Source organism: Callithrix jacchus, chromosome 18, assembly GCF_049354715.1.
Source record: "Callithrix jacchus isolate 240 chromosome 18, calJac240_pri, whole genome shotgun sequence".
NCBI lineage: Eukaryota > Metazoa > Chordata > Mammalia > Primates > Cebidae > Callithrix > Callithrix jacchus.
The window spans coordinates 20,454,658-20,475,735 of record NC_133519.1 but is presented as its reverse complement, the minus strand read 5'-3'; the positions used below and the strand labels follow the sequence as shown (position 1 = coordinate 20,475,735).

At 43.0% G+C, this 21,078-nt stretch overlaps 1 protein-coding gene across 4 annotated transcripts in view; it reads left to right on the top strand.

The window, feature by feature from the left end:
• Positions 1 to 12,100, top strand: part of CD84 (CD84 molecule) — a 37,829-nt gene extending 25,729 nt beyond the window's left edge. For 2 of the 4 annotated variants that reach the window (XM_054247672.2, XM_008984741.5), the window contains 3 exons: positions 2,145 to 2,242; positions 3,200 to 3,262; positions 4,873 to 12,100. In XM_054247672.2, the coding sequence (XP_054103647.1) occupies positions 2,145 to 2,242; positions 3,200 to 3,262; positions 4,873 to 4,938 (227 nt within the window). In that variant the 3' untranslated portion in view covers positions 4,939 to 12,100. Of the gene's footprint in view, positions 1 to 49; positions 1,471 to 2,144; positions 2,243 to 3,199; positions 3,263 to 4,872 lie in introns of those variants that run through there. The other 2 variants (XM_008984743.5, XM_035279432.3) reach the window with 2 other exon arrangements.
• The last annotated feature ends 8,978 nt before the right edge of the window (positions 12,101 to 21,078 follow it).

Below are 21,078 nucleotides of genomic sequence, written 5' to 3'. Positions count from 1 at the left end.
GGATTTTCCCAGAAGGTAAAATGTGGAAACTCACCTTCTTTCTTCCCAGGACTGAAGCCATTTATCCAAGGTGCTGCAGAGAGGTCTGTTGTTCCAGGCAATCAGTCTTCCTCCAATCCCCACCCCACCACCTCCCAGAATGAAGGCTCTGAGGATGGTGTGACATTACCCCGAATGGTCTTCAGAATCCATTCCTGTGAACACCAGTATCTTGTGGGCCCAGAACATGGGTTCTAGTTTAGTACCTACATGAACAAGCTGTGCTTCCTTGGACAAGTATGTTCACCTCTCCAGCTCAGTGTCCTCCCATGTGAAATGTTTGGACTAGAGGATCTCCAGGGTCACTTCCAATTTCATTGTATTTTGATAATGACCATTGAAGAGTCATTGAGAAACATGTTCTAATTCTGTATTCCCTGGTTGTCACTAGATCCCTCTGAATCCCTCCGGATCATTCTGTAGTTGTGCCACTCCCAACTCAGAAAACCTAATCTTAGAACCCCAAGGAATCATTACACCCTCCTATTCACCCACATGCCATGTCCGCCCAAGACATGTTTCACTCCCAGTCAGTCTGGGGGAGGAAGTCTCAGCTTGACCATTTGTTAGCTACCAGTTATTTTATCACTGTAAGCTTCCATTTACTCAGTTGTAAAATATTCACAGTAATAAGGTGTGCTGCATATACTTATTAAGTGAATGAAATGGAATTAGAAATATAAAGTACTTTGCCCAATTCCCAATACATAGTAAGCACTTGGTAAATGTTAGCTAGTATACAGATAACTCATGGGCCTGAGGCATGGTACCGAGGAGGCGTTCTAGGGGGAAGGGATTTGTGACATCTGTCATACTCAAATGGCCTCACCGTGGGGAGAATTCACAGCCTGCTTGAGCCACAGGTGATCTGCAAGGTCCTGCAAAGAGATATCTGTCTTCAATCCCTCACTGGCTTTTGGGAAGAGAAAGGGGCTATTCTCTGCATCTATAAATGAGAAAAGAGAGAGCATTCAGTTTGTCTCATATTCACCAAATATGAGGCAGGGACTGGGACAGGACTAAACTCTGAATGTTGGAGCTCTGTAATACTGCTCAGCTCAGACCTGCTATTTGGTGCCCTGGATTATGAAGGCCCAAAATTCTGGTCGTCTTTTTTCACCTTGACTCTAAAATGTTCTGTGTTAGTACAAAAGCAAAGGAGTACGCTGACGTGAATGTCTCTTCTAGTCCATACATTCTTAAAAGTAAAGACTTACCTACTGGCTTTTCTTCTTTGGGGCCTCACACAGAGCCTGGCACATAGAAGGAGCTTAATAAATGTATATTCACTGTATGGATGGCCGGTGCCATGGCTCATGCCTGCAATCCCAGCACTTTGGGAGATCAAGGCAGGTGGATGGGCTGAGCTCAAGAGTTCAAGACCAATCTGGGCAACATGGTGAAACCATGTATCTATCAAAAATACAAAAATTTGCTGGGTGTGGTGGCACATACCTGTAGCCCCAGCTACTCAGGAGGCTGAGGTGGGAGGATTGCTTGAGTCTGGAAGGCAGAGGTTGCAGTGAGCCATGAGTGCACCACTGCACTCCAACGTGGGTGACAGAGTGAGAGACCCTGTCTCAAAAACAAAGACAAACTGTGACTCAATCAAACAAGCAATAAATGCTCGTGGAACATCCACTGTGTGCTTAACATTGAGATGGTTACAGCAAGGTCTGCACCAAAAGAATGCGAAACTGTGTATACCTAGAGAGAATCAATCAAGTTAAAAAACTAAGACTGTGACATGGAAAGTCAACTAGCCATGCAAGACAGACAGTCAGTGGTAAATGTCAGAGAGACGCAGGGAGATCCTGGGTGGAAGAGCTTCCTTTGACGGCCCACACAGGGAAGGGTAGGGAAATTCTCTTTGGCCTAATCTGGACTCTAGAGTAGAAGAGAATTCCCACTGAGCTGTGCTTGAGGCCTCAGCCAGGTGCCTCCTGAGACATTCGGAGGATCCAAGCATCCATCTCAAAGGATGGGAGCCATTTAACCCCTGGTGGCTTCCTTTTTTCATCTTAAAAAGAGAACATTGGAATAGATCATCTCTAAAAAAAACCCACCTTTCACAGACTGTGGATCTGTATGTATTTGTGAGACAGATGCGGCCTCAAAGAAAACCACATACACATATGTCATGGCTTCAAGGGACACCCGGCCAGCAGAGTCCAGAATTTATGCTGAAATCCTCCAGTCCAAGGTGAGCTGATGCTATTCATGGACACCCCTGTGCCACCATCTCCACGACGGGGAGTGACGGTCAGCCATTGCCCTCTGCCTGTTGTTGTCTAGAAAGTAGCCACGGCCAAGAGTCTGGAGGGTCCAACCAGGAATGCCATGTCAGGGAAGTGATGCCACGGATCTTTCTATGAGGACAGGAATGTGACCCACTGTCACCCCATGGCAGCCTCCACGGGCTGAGGCCCTGAGCGCCCCACAGTGGGCCTGGCTCCAGGTTAGACGAGCCATGACTAGGAGTAAGGCGCCCCCTAGAGGGGCCACACAACAGAGGAGCTCCTGGTGTGAGGCGAGGGCTGCCATGGGACTACCAACGAGGTGAGCAGGTTGCTAAGGGAGCTCCGAGGCTGCAGAACTGACAGAGAAGTTCCCTCGAATGCCCCTCCTGGTCTAGCAGCAGCGGCTTGCTTTCCTCAGACTCAGAATCACTGTCCCACACTCCTCTTCCCACCCGCCCTTTCCCTACCTGCCCTCCCTCCTCTCCACCCGGGATCACCTTCTCTTGTGTCCCCACCAGCCTGCTTCCTTGAAGTCTGCAAGGAATCAAGGGGGAAACTGAGGTCTGCCTGGTCAGTCTAGCGCTGTGTTTGGACTGATAGGGCCGCCGGATCCATAGAGCCCATGGAAAGATAAAATCCTGACTGAGCAGGATTTGGCCTGAACCGTGGGTCCCCCTCTTGGCCTCTGAGGTTTTTCACCGCCGAGACCCTGCCCAGCTGCTACCCATTAGCCCCCACCTCATCCCTTCCTGATCCTAATCCTCTCCAGAGTTGAATGGAACCAGAACTGAGGCCAAGGGGGAGGCCACCTAGTAAATGTGAGACTAGGGAGGGACAGTGGGTAGAGGCAGAATTAGGAAGAGGGACTTGGAAGATTGGGCCTGGGCTCCCTCACTGAGGGGAAGATGCATGTTTTACAGGTGCTCCCCTCCAAGGAAGAGCTGGTGAACACAGTTTATTCCGAAGTGCAGTTATCTGATAAGGTAACCCCTTTCTGGCTTTTTAATCCCTGTTTTCCCGTCTCTTCCAGCCATTCTGGTGTGCTCAGTCCATCCTACCAGGGGCCAGCTGGTTGCCTTGGGATTCCTTGTAGTTCTCAGGACTTACTTCCTAGGGTTTTGGTCTATGTGTACTTCCACCCATGCACAGAGCCCCACTCCCCAGGCCAGTGGCCACCCACAAGTTGCCCTACTTGGGATGCCGATCGCACCATGCAAATGCAGAAAAGTCCCCAGGCCTCTGAACTATGGCGTGGGAACTCTAGCCCAGGAACTCCAGCCCATATAATACCTCGGTGTGAAAATGAGAAAGCTGGTGCTTCCCTCTGAGCAGACACAGACCTATACCAGATGCTCAGATGGGCACAACGGAGCAGAAGCTGAATTTCAGTTCATTTGTTCCCTCAGCTGCCCTTTCACCACACGCAGCCTGCACAACAAGTTGTACTGTCAAGTGCCTTGTGCCTTATGTCCTTCTCTGCCATATGCATAGCCCTGTGACAGGACTTTAACTTTTGGCATCTAAGGAGGGATTGTCAAATCTGAAGGTCCTCACTGCTGCTACAGTCAGGTCAGCTTTAGGGTTGCTTAAAGAATCGAATATTTTCTAAGTATTCCTGTTTAATAGCTGAGTTACTAAGCAGGAAGCTAAAATGAGTAAGAATTAAGAGCTGATCCTATAAGGCAATAGGAAGGACATCTATGAACTCGACAAGCAGGGGAGTGTACTTCCATTTAAGGAGGACTTGAAGCACAGGGCAGTTTGCTTGTAGAGATAGGCCAAATGGACTGCACAAGCAGACAGAGGGACCTTTACTTCCTCAGTGACCAGGAGAGGGAAGGAGGAAAGAAAAAGAAGGGGAGGAATGAGGAAAGAAGAGAAGGACAGGCAAGAAGTGAGGGTGAGGGCGCCCAGCGTATTTGCACGGGGATCCCTAGGAGAGTTAGAGGAAGAACAGTACTCTAACTTTCTAGCAAGTGTAAAAAGGAGATAAAATTTGAGGGATTAATCAGGGAGTCCTGGACTGTGACATCTCAAGATAAATCCTTATAGACGAGTTAGATGGCAGTTATTTGTCAGTATTTAATTTAAAACCTAAGACGCCTCAAGCCAATAGGAAGGTTGTTTATAGCCCTCTAAATGCTAGAGCACAGGGGATGCTAGCAGTGAGTCCCCACTATGTATAGGTGAAAGTAGAGTTATTGGGATACAAAAAAAAAACAACAACAACAAAAAACAAACTAGGGCCCAACTGGGAACAAGGAATGCAAGTAGCTTGAACCTCAAGCCTATAATCAAAATCCATGCCAAATATATGCCCCCCTCCCCCCACTCCATGCCACCATTCCCACCCGCTCCTCTTTTCTGGGCTAAGAAGTTAATTGCCCAAGGCCTCCCAGATGGGGGCTGGCTAGAGCAGACACAGGGACTCAGCAAAGAACAAGGCCCTGCTACCCCAGATTTCCCCAGCACCAGGCAAATCTAAAGCATCCCCCTGTGCCATTTGCTCAACTCCCCTGGGAACTCACAGGACTGGAGTTCCGCTGAGGTACCTTTCAGTTAACATGTTCTCACATCTTCGTCTCCTGTACAGATGAGGAAAGCCAGCACACAGGACAGTAAACCACCTGGGACTTCAAGTTATGAAATTGTGATCTAGACTGCCGGGCTGAGTTTTCCCTCTGGAAACTGAATTACAGCCACCAATATTGGCAGGTTCCCTGGACCCAGCTCTCTGCCCAGCTCTTACTAGGAAAATGCAAATTGCCATATTTCAACATGTAAGCAAAGCAGGAAACCTTCTGTTACTGGGCATAGCTTGTGCCTAAGTGGACAAATGAATGCATACCCTTCCTGAAATGGCTCCCTTCTGGATGAATGACGAAGCAGGTTATCTAACCTAGTGCTTCCCAAACTTCTTCCCATCCTAGTATATGTAGAAAATAATATTGTTATGGCACACCGGGGTGTGTCATAACTGATTGCAACAATCAAGATTGCTCACATCTGGAAGCTGCATATGACCAGAGGCCTCTCATGACTGAAGGTAACAAACCTGCCCAGCAACTGTGGGAGAAGGGGATCAATATTTTGCACACCTGTAACAGGGCATGTCACACCAGCCAAGATGCTCTGCTCACCTCACCGTCAGTATGTGTGAAGATCCCCAGTGCGTGGCCTCCACCAGTCCCTACCTCACAAATTTGGAAAAGGTACCCTTCACTTGAGGCAGATGCAGCCCTTCCCCCGAGTGCATGGCTTGGAGAGTGGAATGTGGGCTGCATATGAGCACACTCATCCCTTTCTCTGGAAATCTTTGTGCAGGGCACAACGTGCTCGGTAACTCCAAACACAAATGATGGTGCTGTGTGGGTCTCTGTCAGGGTTGTGGCTCTCAGCCATGTCAACATGCTCTCCAAATGGAGTGTTGGAAAATGTTCTTTCTGTAGGGTCTAGAGACTGCTGGGCGTTTTTCATGGTGTGCTACTTCAGAATCTCGTAGGATTTTCTTTCTGGCTAAGCTTTCCTTCTGTATCACTCCAAGCATCCTCAGCAGAAGAAGCAGTCATGCCCAGTATTCTCGCTTTCCGAAAAGAATTGACCAGCTTATATTTCTCACACTTCTGGGGAACTGGGTGTAATCCAACCAGCAAAACAGAAGACCTTTCAAGAAGCAGAGTCATCCTCCAGAAGGAACTGGGAGATGATGGTGCAATTATGAAACTGGGTTCATCCCAGTTCCAAAGGCCCAGAGAACTACAGAGTTGAGGCAGAGGCAGAGTGCCCCCACCCTGGCACCCCCCACAAACAGACCACCAGCCAGCTGACACGTGTATTAACTCTCCGCAATGAGGAAGAATCACTCACAGCTGAGCAGGGCATTCATATGACCATTTGAGGACGTGTTTGCCTTATGTGCTGGCAAATAAAATCAGCTAACTCCTAAATCCCCACCAACAGTTCTAGGCTGGACAGCAGAAATGAGCTGCATTTAGGCAGATGACAACATCAGTCCCAGTAAATGAAACCATAGACCCATCTAGCACCAACTATCAGTGCTATGTTAGGGGCTGCAAGGCCCCAAAGTAGAAAATGTGCAGAATGTCTGCCCTTGTGTAGCTGAGGAGTCAATTCCAGCACAGACACTACAGTTAAATCTGAACTGCAGCTACAAGTGATGGCATAAACTAGAACAGTCAAAAAAGACGTTATGATGGGGCAGGGCTGAAGCTGGGCCTTGAAGGATGGATGAAATTTGGATAGAGAATGAGGAAGACAGGGGGAAAGATGCTTCTTTCTCCAAGTGAAAGAAGCATGAAAAATGAGCAGGGGCCTGGATCAGTGGGGTGTATTCAGAGCACCTCTCCAGATGCACCATGCATGTTCACAATCCCTTGCCTATGCTTAGCAGGGTGCCCCAGCCAGACAGGTGAGCTTCACCCCGTGTCCATTTACATGTCCTTCAATGCCCACCTCAAATGGGCATTATACCTCTTCTATAAAGCTTTCCCTGGTATCAGGAGTCAAAATTAACCAGAGATCTTTTCACATTGCTGTTTTTTCCCCTTTGGTCCTTCTAGCACTAGAACTCATCTCGTTCTACCTTATAGCATAAATAATTATTTGTTTTCCTCACTACATTGTACGTGTGGGAATTAGAGATAGACAGAAGCCGGCTGGGTGTGGTGGCCCACGCCTGTAATCCCAGCACTTTGGGAGGCCAAGGTAGGCCCATCACCTAAGGTCAGGAGTTCAAGACCAGTCTGGCCAACATGGTAAAGCTTGGTCTCTACTAAAAATACAAAATTAGCCCAGTGTGGTGTCACACACGTGTAGTCTGAGCTACTCTGAAGGCTGAGACAGGAAAATCACTTGAACCTGGGAAGTGGAGGTTGCAGTGAGCCGAGATCACGCCACTACACTCCAGCCTGGGAGAGACAGAGCGAGACTCTATCCCCACCCCCTGCAAAAAAAAAAAAAAGGGAGAGAGAAAGAGAGCTAGAAGTCAATAATCATGGTGCAATCAAATTCTGGCAAGCGCTAAATATCAGGTTATGGTGCTCACACCTGTAATTCCAGCACTTTAGGAGGCCAAGGCTGGTGGATCACTTGAGGTCAGTAATTCAAGAGGAGCCTGGTCAACAAGGTGAAACCCTGTCTCTACTTAAAATACAGAAAATTAGCTGGGCGTGGTGGCGCACACCTATAATCCCACCTACTCGGAAGGCTGAGGTGGGAGAATCTCTTGAACCTGGGGGGTGGAGGTTGCAGTGAGCTGAGATCCTGCCACTGCACTCCAGCCTGGGCAACAGAGTGAGACCCTGTCTCAAAAAAAGTTAAAATAAAATAAATATCAGGATGCATACATCAGAGGCTGTTCCTGGTGTAAGGGCACTTTGGAGGGAAAAGACTTTCAGAGTTAGGCAGACCAACTAAGAGGTCAGCTGAAGCACCAAACCAGTTGTAAGGAGGTGGAAGGCAGCGCCCCAGAAAGACACATGCAGGAAGAAGTAAAGAGGCTTGGTCGTAAAGGATGGAGGAGTTCCAAAGTGACACTGAGCAGGCTGTGTTTCTCCTAAAATAAAGCCACTCCTCACTCTGTGGATGCGTTGAACACTCACTCCTGAACACCTTTATTCTCTAACTTGCCCTCTTCCTCTTCCTAATATGCTCAGTCAAGTACAATTCCTAGTGTCCTAATGCCCCTGTGCGTATTGTCGAAAATAAAAATAAAAATCAGAAACAGGTTAGATCTGTTAGGTCTTTCAGAAGGATGAAGCCAGAGCCCAGGAATTCTGAAGGTGTTCTTTGGGCTCAGGACACCCTGCTACTGTCTCTCCTTTCACTGTTTCTCTCCTACAAATCTCCTGATTCATTAACACATTAAATAGCCTTCTCTCTAGGGCTCAGTTCTTAGATTTTCCTCCGTAAAATGCATGTGATCTTATTTTCCTCTCCACAACTTTCCAGATGAACTAGATTGTGACCAAGAGGTGTATAAAATCAAAGCACCACGGAACAGGATCTTGTATCCAGCCCAAGTGGGCCTGTTTTAAACTATGTGCATCAAAATGGAAATCTCAAAGAGCCCTCTGGTGGAAAGCTCTAGTAGGTGAGGACAGTGTCTGCCTGCAGACACCTTGGGCTTTACTGAGGGACTCAACTGAGAAAATGAGGAACACTGCAGCTCATGTTCCTTAGAAGAAGAAAGTGAAGCTAGTTTAAAATATGATTTTAAAAAAATATATAGAACACTCAAACTGCACAGACTATGAGAAAATAGCCTGGTTGGGCCAGCTTGGAAACCAGGCACAGGCAGGAAGGAGCCTGTCTGGTTTGTGCTGTGTCCACAGAGAGAACTTCTTAGATCCTGCCTGGAGAGAAGGAATGCTGGGCTATATTTTCTTCCAGACTCATTATTTTTCTTCTGTTTGACCTTTCTCTGAATTACCCTTGATTTGTATAAATTTCCTCAAGAATAGTGACTGCCTCTACTAGTTGTAAAATGAAGCTATAAGGCCTGGCATGGTGGCCCACGCCTATAAGCCCAGCACTTTGGGAGACCGAGGCGGGTGGCCTGATCACAAGGTCAGGAGTTCAAGACCAGCCTGGCCTACACTGTGAAACTCCATTTCCACTAAAAACACAAAAAAATTAGCCAGGCCTGGTGGCACATGCCTGTAGTCCCAGCTACTCAGGAGACTGAGGCAAGAGAATGGCTTGAACCCGGGTGACAGAGGTTGCAGTGAACCAAGATTGTGCCACCGCACTCCAGCCTGGGCAACAGACCAAGACTTTGTCTCAAAAAAAAAAAAAGAAAAAAAGAAAGAAAAAATGAAGCTTGAAGAACAAAGGCAACATGTGGAACTATAATGAGTGGTCGTAAACGTGGGCTCTGACAGTAGAGTGCCTGGGTCTGAATCCTGGTTTCTTAGTCATGTGACCTTAGTCAAGTTACTTTAACTCCACTGTACCTCAGTTTGCCCCTCTGTAAAATGGGGATAACAATAGTTCCTACCTTGTAGGGTTGTTGTGGGGATTAAATGAGGTGTTGCTCATACAGGAATGTGCCTGTGCATGGCAAAGTCCTGGATTTTTTTTTAACAAGCTGTTCTTACAGGCCTGAAACCTTCAGAAGATGCTAATCGAAATTTATGAAATAAGCTTCTTATAACAGAAATGCAGCTAGCACTATGCAAAATTAATGTCATATATCAAACTCTTAACTCTCATCCCTCCTTAGTCAGATATATTTTGCTATATGCAATGTTTGTTCCCCCTGTTATACCACAATCTATTGACCTGATGCTATCCCTGTCTCCCAGTTAGACTGAGAAAACAGGATATATCTAACTAATAATAACAATAAATAATAATAATAACGAAGGGCTCCTTGAAGGCAGAGAGCCTGTAAGAATCACTGAGGGTTTATTTTGTATACCAACTGCTAAACTAGATGCTTCATACATTGTTGTCAATACTTACCACAGCCCTGTAAAGTAGAAATTAATTCTTCCAGGTGACACTAAGGCTGATATAATGAATACCCTGGCACAGTTGGAAAGCTGGGAAGACAGGAATTGAACTCAAGCCTTCTTGTCACCAAGGGCCATGCGCTTGTACTCTGCCATGCAGTTTCTTCTTAGTTCCTGTGGATTCCTCATACCTGGCACTTGGCCTTAGGTGTACATACACCTGCACTTTGCTTAACACATAACAGTTGGACCACAAATAGTTATTGAATGAATACTTACATATACTAATATTTTATGGACTAAAAACAGCTCAAAGTAAATATATTAATATGTTTATTCCATTGCTATCTGGATAACCACTCAACTTTTCTGTTGAAAATGACCATTTAATTAAAGAAGGTTGGATAGAGCTCTCTATATGGATTTTGGACAGACAGGGGTTTCAGGTCATAAATACTCTGATGAGTTAATATAAAATGAGAGAAACTGTAAATTCCCACTACTAAAAATCACAAGAATAACAGAAACAATTGTGCTGAACAATTTAGTGATTTAAAAAAACAGCTATGAATGTTTAGACTTAAATAACCCCCATCCAAGTGTGAGAAGCCCTTGCAATTTTTCAAAACATATGGAAGTGTTAATACACTTTGACAAAGGACCATTTGAAAAGTCCAGAATTCTGACTTAAAGAAGCAAAGTCATGACTAATACATTCTGAGAGACTTGCAGGCTCTGGGAATTCAGACAGGAACGGGTGAGAATTATTAACTGTTGCTGGCTGATGGCCCAGACAGTCCTCAGCAGCCCTGTATAAGTCCCTGGGTTTGGGATGGATCAACTCTGTGACTGGAAAGTGGCCAAATCTTTGCAAATTAGAAAGATTTTTCTTATAAGTTCTTACTGTAGGCAACTAATCACATAAATTATTTGTCAGAGAATTTGAAAACTCTTTCATTTATAACTTGTATTTCCAAGAGTTTATGGGTCATCTCTGCATAGATGTCAGACATCACCTCAAATTTAGTGTCCAAAATTGAACTGACAGTTCTGTCTCTGACCTCCCAACTTGCTTTCCTTCTGTTTTTCCTATGCTAACGATTCACCATGATCAGAATAATTAACATTTATCTGGTGCCTATTGTATACTATTCCCTGTCCCGTCTTATATTTACTCATTTAAAGACCATAAGAAACATTAAAACTCATCTGCCTTCTCAAGAAGATACAGCCATCCTCTGTTTTACAAAGTAGGAAGCCGAGTCACAGAAAGGTGAAGTCTTTAAGGCTGAGTCACAGTAGCTCATCCAACTAGGATTCAACTCCAGGAGCTGGGTACCGAACTGTACTCTTCACCGCTTCACCAATCAGCAGCTACCCAAGGAGGAAAACGTCTTCATCCTTGACTCCTTCATTCTCCCTGTCACCCCAGGTCCCTGTACACCATCTAGTCAGAGAATAGGTCCCGTCAATTTCAACTTCTCTACATGGCTTCTCTCAGCCATGTCCCCGTAATCGGCCTAATTCTCTAACACACCTTCCCTCTACATGCTCACTCCCTCAGATCATTGCTTTGTCATGTGTCACCTGGGATGCTATTAGGTAAAGAGCAATCTTTCTAAAACAAGGTTCTTACCACTTCACTTCCATACTAAATATTTTTCCTGGGGGACCATACTCCTTAGCAGTCTGGCCCATCAGACCTTCCAGGCTGTCTCCTGCCTAGTCCCTAGGCTCCAGCCACACAGAATTGTCATGGGTCCACACACCCACCAAATTCTCCCACGCCTTTGCCCATGTTGTGTCTTCTGTCTGGAATGCCCTTCTGTCTCTGGCTTTTTCATACTTCAAGGATCAGACTGAGTATTCCTTTTGTGTGGGCTTCCAAAACCTCCCATCCAAAGCTGTATATATAGCTCTCTATTTATTCTTTAACAGCATTTGGTACACACGTGCAGAGTAGTAGCTTTTATCACATTCTATGATCATTCCATAGCTATGGTATTTTCTTAGCTCTCTCTCCAACTGGTTAATAAGTTGTTTTGTCTCTGAGTACCTAATGAACCTCAGTTCCTCAAAAAAAAGTTTATTTATTAGTTCATTACTAATTTGAACATGAAAATTATGTTCACTAGTGGCAAATGCCACTAACCCTATTCCAGAAGCTAGGTATCACATTTGCAGCAAGATATCTTATCCTCTCCACATGTCGCCTTTTATTTTAGGCATTTGTAAATGTCTATTAATAAAGTATTGTTCATATATTTTACCTTGTAAGTGCCTAAGAAATGAGACTACAGGCTCCATTTCAGCAGATACACACAATAAATACCATTTTATAATGCATCTATTCTCTTTTGCATTTTACTTTGTCTTGGTTTTGACAGCAACAAAAATGAAGTAAGCAGATGAAACAGCAGAGATGGTCCACATGATAAAACCCTGTACCATCTGAAAACCCAGGCCCTGAGGAGGCACAAGAGACCAAGGGATTGAGAGGATGAGACAGACAATGAAAAAAAGAAAGGCTGATGTGGGGAAATGATTGGGACCCTGGGAGGAGACTGAAAAGCTAGAGACAGGAAGGACAGCTACCAGAAACAGACAGAACCCAGAGTAAGCAGAGGTGCTTGGCCACAGGTAGGGAGTAGAGTTCTCCCTTGATCAACCTAGAGAGAGGAAATTGAGGACTTAAATCACATTTTGGGGGCCATGTGCCTCCAGGGCAGGAGCTTTGTCTTTTTTGCCTTTCACTCACAGTGCCCCATCACAGGAGCCAGTGCCTAGTAGAGCTTCATAAGTATTTGTTGAACTGAATTTGGATTGGTACCCACATATCAGGAGAGGAAAGGGAGTCCTGGAAATCACATTCAGAATCTGAGTCCAGAATTAAAGAGTAGAAATTCTCTGTGTCACCAGAGTGCCACTTGGAGGAAAGGGATAAAAAGACTAGGCTTTTAACTGAGGAGAATGAGGTTGTGGTTGCCACAAAACTGTGGGTGGAGGCCTCAGAATGCTTTGTAAACACTGAAGGGGAAGCCACTTACTAAGAGATTCTGTGTGAGATAGCAAATGGCTTTTAGGTCTGAGACAACACCACTTCCCCTATTCCCTTATCAAAGAGGCCCAGCTGCTCTGTTCTGAGCCAGTCTTTGCAGATGAGCCTGGTCTTCCAGCTCCCCAGCTACATCCTCTTGTGGGGTTGAAATTGACTGCTACCCATGAAGAATTTCAGAGTCCTTGAGTAGAAATGCTATAAGCAGATACGGTAACCATTTGAAAAGATAAAGTTCACTTCTCAGTGCTCGCCCTTGAACCAGAAGGAACACAACAAATCTTACTTGCAATATTCTAATCTGTCTTGGCAGTTCATGAAGAACTGGTCTCTATTTCACCTAATTCAGATCTCAAGTGGGAAAGTGCGACTGCTATGAACCCAGAGATTAGACCAGATGTAAAATACAGAAAATTGATGAACCCAAAAGTTGGTTACTTAAAAAGATCAACAAAATTGACAAATTTAGCTAGAGGAGTTGCAGAAAAGAGACAGAGTACTCAAATTCCTAAAACTGGAAATGGAAACGGGGGCAATACAGTCAGTTTTACAGAAATGAAAAGAATAAAAGAGACTACTACAAACAATTGTACACCAACAACTGGATAAGACAGATGAAGCAGACAAATTCTTAGGAGCACACAATTTTTATGAAGACTGAATTATGAAGAAACAGAAAATCTGATTAGACCTATAACTGTTACTAAGAATATTAAGTAAATAATTTTCAAACAACTTCCCAAAAAAGAGAAGTTCTGGATCAGAAGACTTCACTGGTCACCGAAGAGTTTTAAAAGATTTTACATGAATCCTTCTCAAACTTTTCCAAAAAGTGAAGAGAAATATATTAATCCACTCCATCTTCCTTGACAAAATACCACAGACTTGGTAGCTTAAATAAATGAAATTTATTTCTCACAGTTCTGAAGGTTTCAGTGTCCGAGATCAAGGTGCCAGCTGATTCAATTGCTGGTGAAACTCTCTCTGGCTCAGTATGCCCTCATGTGGTAGAGAGAAAGCAAGAACTTTAGTTTCTCCTTTCTTATAAGTATGCTAATCTCATCATGAGGGCCCCACTCACATGATCTCATCCAAACCTAAATACTTCTCAAAGGCCCCATCTCCAAATATCACATTGGGGCTTAGAGCTTCAATAGATACATTTTGTAGAGGCATAAACACTTAGTTCTTAACAAGAAGAGACCACTCCCTAATTCACTCTGTGAGGCCAGCACTACCTTGATACCAAAGCCAGACAAAGACACTAAAAAAAAAGATAACTACAAACCAATATTCCTTATACATATTTACGTAAAAATGCTTACAAATAAGTAGCAAACAAAATTCAGTGGCATATTAAAAGGATTATACAACATGACTTAGTGGAATGTATTCCTGTTTAATGCAAGGATAGTTCAACATACAAAAATCAATCAATGTAATATACTGTGTAAACAGAAGTAAAAAAACTGACACAGAAAAGGCATTTGACAAAATTCAACAACCTTTCATGATAAAAACTATCCAGCAAGCTAGAAATAGAAGGGAACTTTCTTAATAAAGATCATATATTAAAAATTCACAATTAACATCATATACAATGGTGAAAGACTGAAAGCTTTTCTCCTAAGATTAGGAACAAGACAAGATGCTCATTTTTACCACTTGTGTTCAGTGTAGCATTAGAAGCTCTAGCTAGAGAAATTAGACAAGAACAAGAAATAAAAGACATCTTAATTAGAAAGGAAGAAGCCAAATGATCTCTGTTCACAGATAATATAATCTCATATGTATAAAATCCTAAAGACTACACACACACACACACACACACACACACAAATTCTTAAGACTAATAAAAATTCAGCAAAGTTGCAGGATGCAAAATCAACTTGTAAAAATCAGTTTATTTTATAAACTAATAAACAGTCCAAAAAAATAAGAAAAATAATTTAATTTATGATAACATCAAAAAGAATAAAATACTTAGTAGAAAAACTTAACCAAGGAGAGGAATACTTGTACACTGAAAGCTCTAAGGCATTGTTGAAAGAAATTATAAAAGATATACATAAACGGAAAGGCATCCTGTGTTCATGCATTTAAAATTGTTAAAATGGCAATAAAATCTACAGATTCAATGCAATCCCTACCCCATCCCAAAGATAGTTTTGCAGAAATAGAAAAACTCATACTAAAATCCATATTGAATCTGAAGGGACACCAAATAGCCAAAATCGTCTCAGAAAAGAAGAAAATTGGAGGCCTCATCCTTCCTGATTCCAAAACTTACTACAAAGATACAGTAATCAAGTACAGACCAATGAAATAGAGTAGAGAGCCCAGAAGTAAACCCTTTAATATGTTGTCAAACGATCTTTGGTAAGGGTTCTGAAAGCACTCAGTGAGGGAAAGGCCAGTCATTTCAACAATTGGGTCTGGGACAACTGGACATCTACTGAAACTATAAAAATCTTATAAGAAAACATGGAAAATCTTTTTTTTAAATTGCATTGTAGGTTTTGGGGTACATGTGCAAAACATGCAAGACAGTTGCATAGGTACACACGTGGCAGTGTGATTTGCTGCCTTCCTCCCCTTCACCCACATCTGGCATTTCTCCCCCTGCTGTCCCTCCCCAACTACCCCCTGCCACTGTCTTTCCCCTATTCCCCCCAATAGACCCCAGTGTGTAGTGCTCCCCTCCCTGTGTCCATGTGTTCTCATTGTTCATCACCCACCTATGAGTGAGAACATGCGGTATTTCATTTTCTGTTCTTGTGTCAGTTTGCTGAGAATGATGTTCTCCAGGGTCATCCATGTCCCTACAAAGGACACGAACTCATCGTTTTTGATTGCTGCATAATATTCCATGGTGTATATATGCCACATTTTCCCAGTCCAGTCTATCATCGATGGGCATTTGGGTTGGCTCCAAGTCTTTGCTATTGTAAACAGTGCTGCAATGAACATTCGTGTGCATGTGTCCTTATAGTAGAACGATTTATAGTCCTTTGGATATATACCCAGTAATGGAATTGCTGGGTCAAATGGAATTTCCATTTCTAGGTCCTTGAGGAATCGCCACACTGTCTTCCACAATCGTTGAACTAATTTACACTCCCATCAGCAGTGTAAAAGTGTTCCTATTTCTCCACATCCTCTCCAGCATCTGCTGTCTCCAGATTTTTTAATGATCGCCATTCTAACTGGCGTGAGATGGTATCTCAATGTAGTTTTGATTTGCATTTCTCTAATGACCAGTGATGATGAGCATTTTTTCATATGTTTGTTGGCCTCATGTATGTCTTCTTTTGTAAAGTGTCTGTTCATATCCTTTGCCCATTTTTGAATGGGCTTGTTTTTTTCCTGTAAATTTGTTTTAGTTCTTTGTAAATTCTGGATATCAGCCATTTGTCAGATGTGTAAACTGCAAAATTTTTTTCCCATTCTGTTGGTTGCCGATTCACTCTAGTGACTGTTTCTTTTGCCATGCAGAAGCTGTGGAGTTGATTAGGTCCCATTTGTCTATTTTGGCTTTTGTTGCCAATGCTTTTGGTGTTTTGGTCATGAAGTCCTTGCCTACTCCTATGTCCTAAATGGTTTTGCCTAGATTTTCTTCTAGGGTTTTTATGGTGTCAGGTCTTATGTTTAAGTCTTTAATCCATCTGGAGTTAATTTTAGTGTAAGGTGTCAGGAAGGGGTCCAGTTTCTGCTTTCTGCACATGGCTAGCCAGTTTTCCCAATACCATTTATTAAACAGGGAATCCTTTCCCCATTAACATGGAAAATGTTAATGACATTGGATTTGGCAAGGATTTCTTGAATATGACACTAAAGGCACAGGCACCAAAAGAAATATAGATAAGTTAGACTTCACTGGCTGGGCACAGTGGCTCATGGCTGTAATCTCAACACTTTGGGAGGCCGAGGCGGGCAGATCACCTGAGGTCGGGATTTCAAGACCAGCCTGACCAACATGGAGAAACCCCATCTCTACTAAAAATACAAAAATTAGCTGGGTGTGGTGGTGCATGCCTATAATCCCAGCTAATTGGGAGGCTGAGGCAGGAGAATCGCTCGAACCCCGGAGGCAGATGTTGCCATGAGCTGAGATCACGTGACTGCACTACAGCCTGGGCAACAAGAGTAAAACTCCATCTTAAAAAAAAAAAAATTGGACTTCACTAAAATGAAAAATTATAGTGGATCAAAAGACACTGTGAAGAGAGTGAAAACACACAGAATTGGAGAGAATATTAACAAATAAAATATCTGATGAGGAATATCTAGAATACATAAAAAACTCTATAACTCAAAAAAAACATAATCCAATTTAAAATTGGGCAAAGGACTTAAATAGATATTATTCCAAAGAAGATATACAAATGGCCAATAAGGCCATAAGCACATTAAAAGATCTCAACATTATTCATAATTAAGGAAATACAAATCAAAACCACAATGAGATATCACTTCACAGTCATTAGGATAATCATTATCAAAAATGAAAAATAGAAAATATTGGCAAGGATATAGAAAAATTAGAACCCTTTTTCCAATTCCAGGTAAAAATGTAAAATGGTGATGCCATTATGAAAAGCAGTTTGGCAGTTCCTCAAAAGGTAAACAGAATTATCATGTGATCCAGCAATTTTACTCCTAGCTGAACCCAGAGAAATGGAGAACAGGAATTCAAAAAGATACCTGTACACCAATGTTCATAGCAGCATTATTCACAACAGACAAAAAATAGAAACAACCCAAGTGTCCATCAATAGATGAATAGATTAAAAAATGTGGTGCATACATATAATGGAATATTATTTAGTCATAAAAAGGATATAATTCTGATACATGCTACAACATGAATAAACCTTGAATAATTATGCTAAGTGAAATGAGCCAGACACAAAAGGAAAAATATTGTATGACTCCACTTATATAAGGTACCTACAAGAAACAAATTAATAGAAACAGTAAGTAGATTAGAGGTTGCCAAGGACTGGAGGGAAAGGGAATGGGGAGCCATTGCTTAATGGTCACCGTTTCTGTTTGGGGTAATGAAAAGGCTTTGGAAATAGTGTTGATGACTATTCAATATTGTGCATATAATTAATGCCACTAAATTGTACACTTAAAATGGTTAAAATGATAAATTTTAGGTTACATGATCACAACATATAACTTAGGTTATTTTACCATAATAAAACAATTCCCCCCCACCAAATGGAAAAAGTATTTAGATGGAAAGTGAAATTTCCAATTCACATTGCACAATTAAGATTTGTGCACTTGACTTCTGGGCAAGATGGCCCAATAGGAACAGGGTGATTTCTGCATTTCTGACTAAGGTACCCAGCTCACCTCACTGGGACTGGTTAGACAGTGGGTGCAGTCCACAGAGGGCAAGCCAAAGCAGGGCAGGCTGTCCCCTCACCTGGGAAGCACATGGGGTTGGGGATCTCTCCCCTAGCCAAGGGAAACCGGGAGGGACTGTCCTGTGAGAAACAGTGCACTCCAGCCCAGATCCTATGCTTTTCCCATGGTCTTTGCAACTTGCCTACTCTGCTAGGGCCCTGGGTTCCAAGCACAAAACTGGGCAGCCATTTGGGCAGACACCAAGCTGGCTGCAGGAGGTTTTTTTTCATACCCCAGTGGCACCTGAAATGCCAGTGAGACAGAACCATTCACTCCCCTGAAAAGGAAGCTGAAGCCAGTAATCCAAGTGGTCTAGCTCAGCAGATCCCACCCCCATGGAGCCCAACAAGCTAGGATCCACTGGCTTGAAATCTTGCTTCCAGCACAGCTGTCTGAAGCCAACCAGAGATGCTCGAGCTCGGTGGGGGGAGGCGCATCTGCCATTACTGAGGCTTGAGTAGGCAGTTTTCCCTTCACACTGTAAATAAAGCTGCCAGGAATTTTGAACTGGTGGCCCAGGACAGCTCAGCAAAGCCACGGTAGCCAGACTACCTCTCTAGATTCCTCCTCTCTGGGCAGGGCATTGCTAAAAGAAAGGCAGCAACCCCAGTCAGGGGCTTACAGATCAAACTCCCATCTCCCTGGGACAGAGCACCTGGAGCAACAAATGGCTGTGGGCACAGCTCCATCAGACTTAAGCATTCCTGCCTGCTGGCTCTGAAGAGAGCAGTGGTTCTCCCAGCACAGCGCTCTAACTCTGCTAAGGGGTAGACTGCCTCCTCAAGTGGATCCCTGACAACTCTGCCTCCTGACTGGGAGACACCTCCCAGCAGGGGTCAACAGATACCTCATACAAGAGAGCTCTGATTGGCATGTGGCAGGTGGCTCTCTGAGATTAAGCTTCCAGAGGAAGGAACAGGCAGCAATCTTTGCTGTTCTGCAGCCTCCACTGGTGATACACAGGCAAGCAGGGTCTGTAATGGACCTCCAGCAAACTTCAGCAGACCTGCAGCAAAGGAACCTGATTGTTAGAAGAAAAACTAACAAACAGAAAAGAATAGCATCAACATCAACAAAAAGAGTGTCCACATGGAAACCCCAACCAAAAGTCACCAATAGCAAAGACCAAAGGTAGATAAATCCATGAAGATGAGGAAAAACCAGTGCAAAAAGGTTGAAAATTTCAAAACCAGAATGCCTCTTCTCTTCTCCTCCAAAGGATCACAACTGCTCACCAGCAAGGGAACAAAACTGGATGGAGAATGAGTTTGACAAATTGACAGAAGTAGGCTACAGAAGGTGGATAATAACTAACTCCTTTGAGCTAAAGGAGCATGTTCTAACCTAATGCAAGGAAGCTAAGAACCTTGAAAAAAGGTTAGAGGGATTGCTAACTAGAATAATCAGTTTAGAGAAGAGCATAAATGACCTGATGGAGCTGAAAAGCACAGCACAAGAACTTTGTGAAGCATACAGAAATATCAATAGCTAAATTGATCAAGTGGAAGAAAGAATATCAGTTATTGAAGATTGAATGAAATAAAGCATGAAGACAAGATTAGAGAAAAAAATGAAAAGTAATGAGCAAAGTCTCCAAGAAATATTGGACTATGTGAAAAGACCAAACCTACGTTTAATTGGTGTACCTGAAAGTGATGGGGAGAATGGAACCAAGTTGGAAAACACACTTTAGGATATTATCCAGGAGACCTTCCCCCAACCTAGCAAGATGGGCCAATATTCAAATTCAGGAAATACAGAGAATTTCACAAAGATACTCCTCAAGAAGAGCAACCCCAAGACACATAATTGTCAGATTCATCAAGGTTGAATTGAAGGAAAAAATGTTAAGGTCAGCCAGAGAGAAAGGTCAAGTTACCCACAAAGGGAAACCCATCAGACTAAAAGCGGATCTCTCTGCAGAAACCCTACAAGCCAGAAGAGAGTGGGGGCCGATATTCAACTTTCTTAAAAAAAAGAATTTTCAATCCAGAATTTTATACCCAGGTGAACTAAGCCTCATAAGCTAGCCATATGCAGAAAACTGAAACTGGATCCCTTCCTTACACTTTATAAAAAAAAAAAACTAAGCCTCATAAGCTAGCCATATGCAGAAAACTGAAACTGGATCCCTTCCTTACACTTTATAAAAAAAAAAAATTAACTCAAGATGGAGTAAAGCCTTAAACGTAAGACCTAAAACCATAAAAACATAAAAACTCTAGAAGAAAACCTAGGCAATGCCATAGTAAATAGGCATGGGCAAATTCTTCATGACTAAAACACCAAAAACAATGAAAACAAAAGTCAAAATTGACAAATTAGATCTAATTAAACTAAAGAGCTTCTGCACAGCAAAAGAAACTATCATCAGAGTGAATAGGCAACCTACAGAATGGGACAAAAAATTTGCAATCTATCCATCTGACAAAGGGCTAATATCCAGAATCTACAAGGAACTTAAACAAATTTACAAGAAAAAACCAACTCCACCAAAAGTGAGTGAAGGATATGAACAGACACTTCTCAAAAGAAGACATTTATGTACCCAACAAACATATGAAAAATAGCTCATCATCACTGGTCATTAGAGAAATGCAAATCAAAATCACAATGAGATACCATCTCATGCCAGTTAGAATGGTGATCATTAAAAAGTCAGGAAACAACAGATGCTGAAGAGGATATGGGGAAATAGGAAGGCTTTTATATTGCTGGTGCAAATGCAAATTAGTTCAACCATTGTGGAAGACAGTGTGGTGATTCCTCAAGGATCTACAACCAGAAATACCATTTGACTCAGCAATCCCATTATTGGGTTATACCCAAAGGATTATAAATCATTCTACTA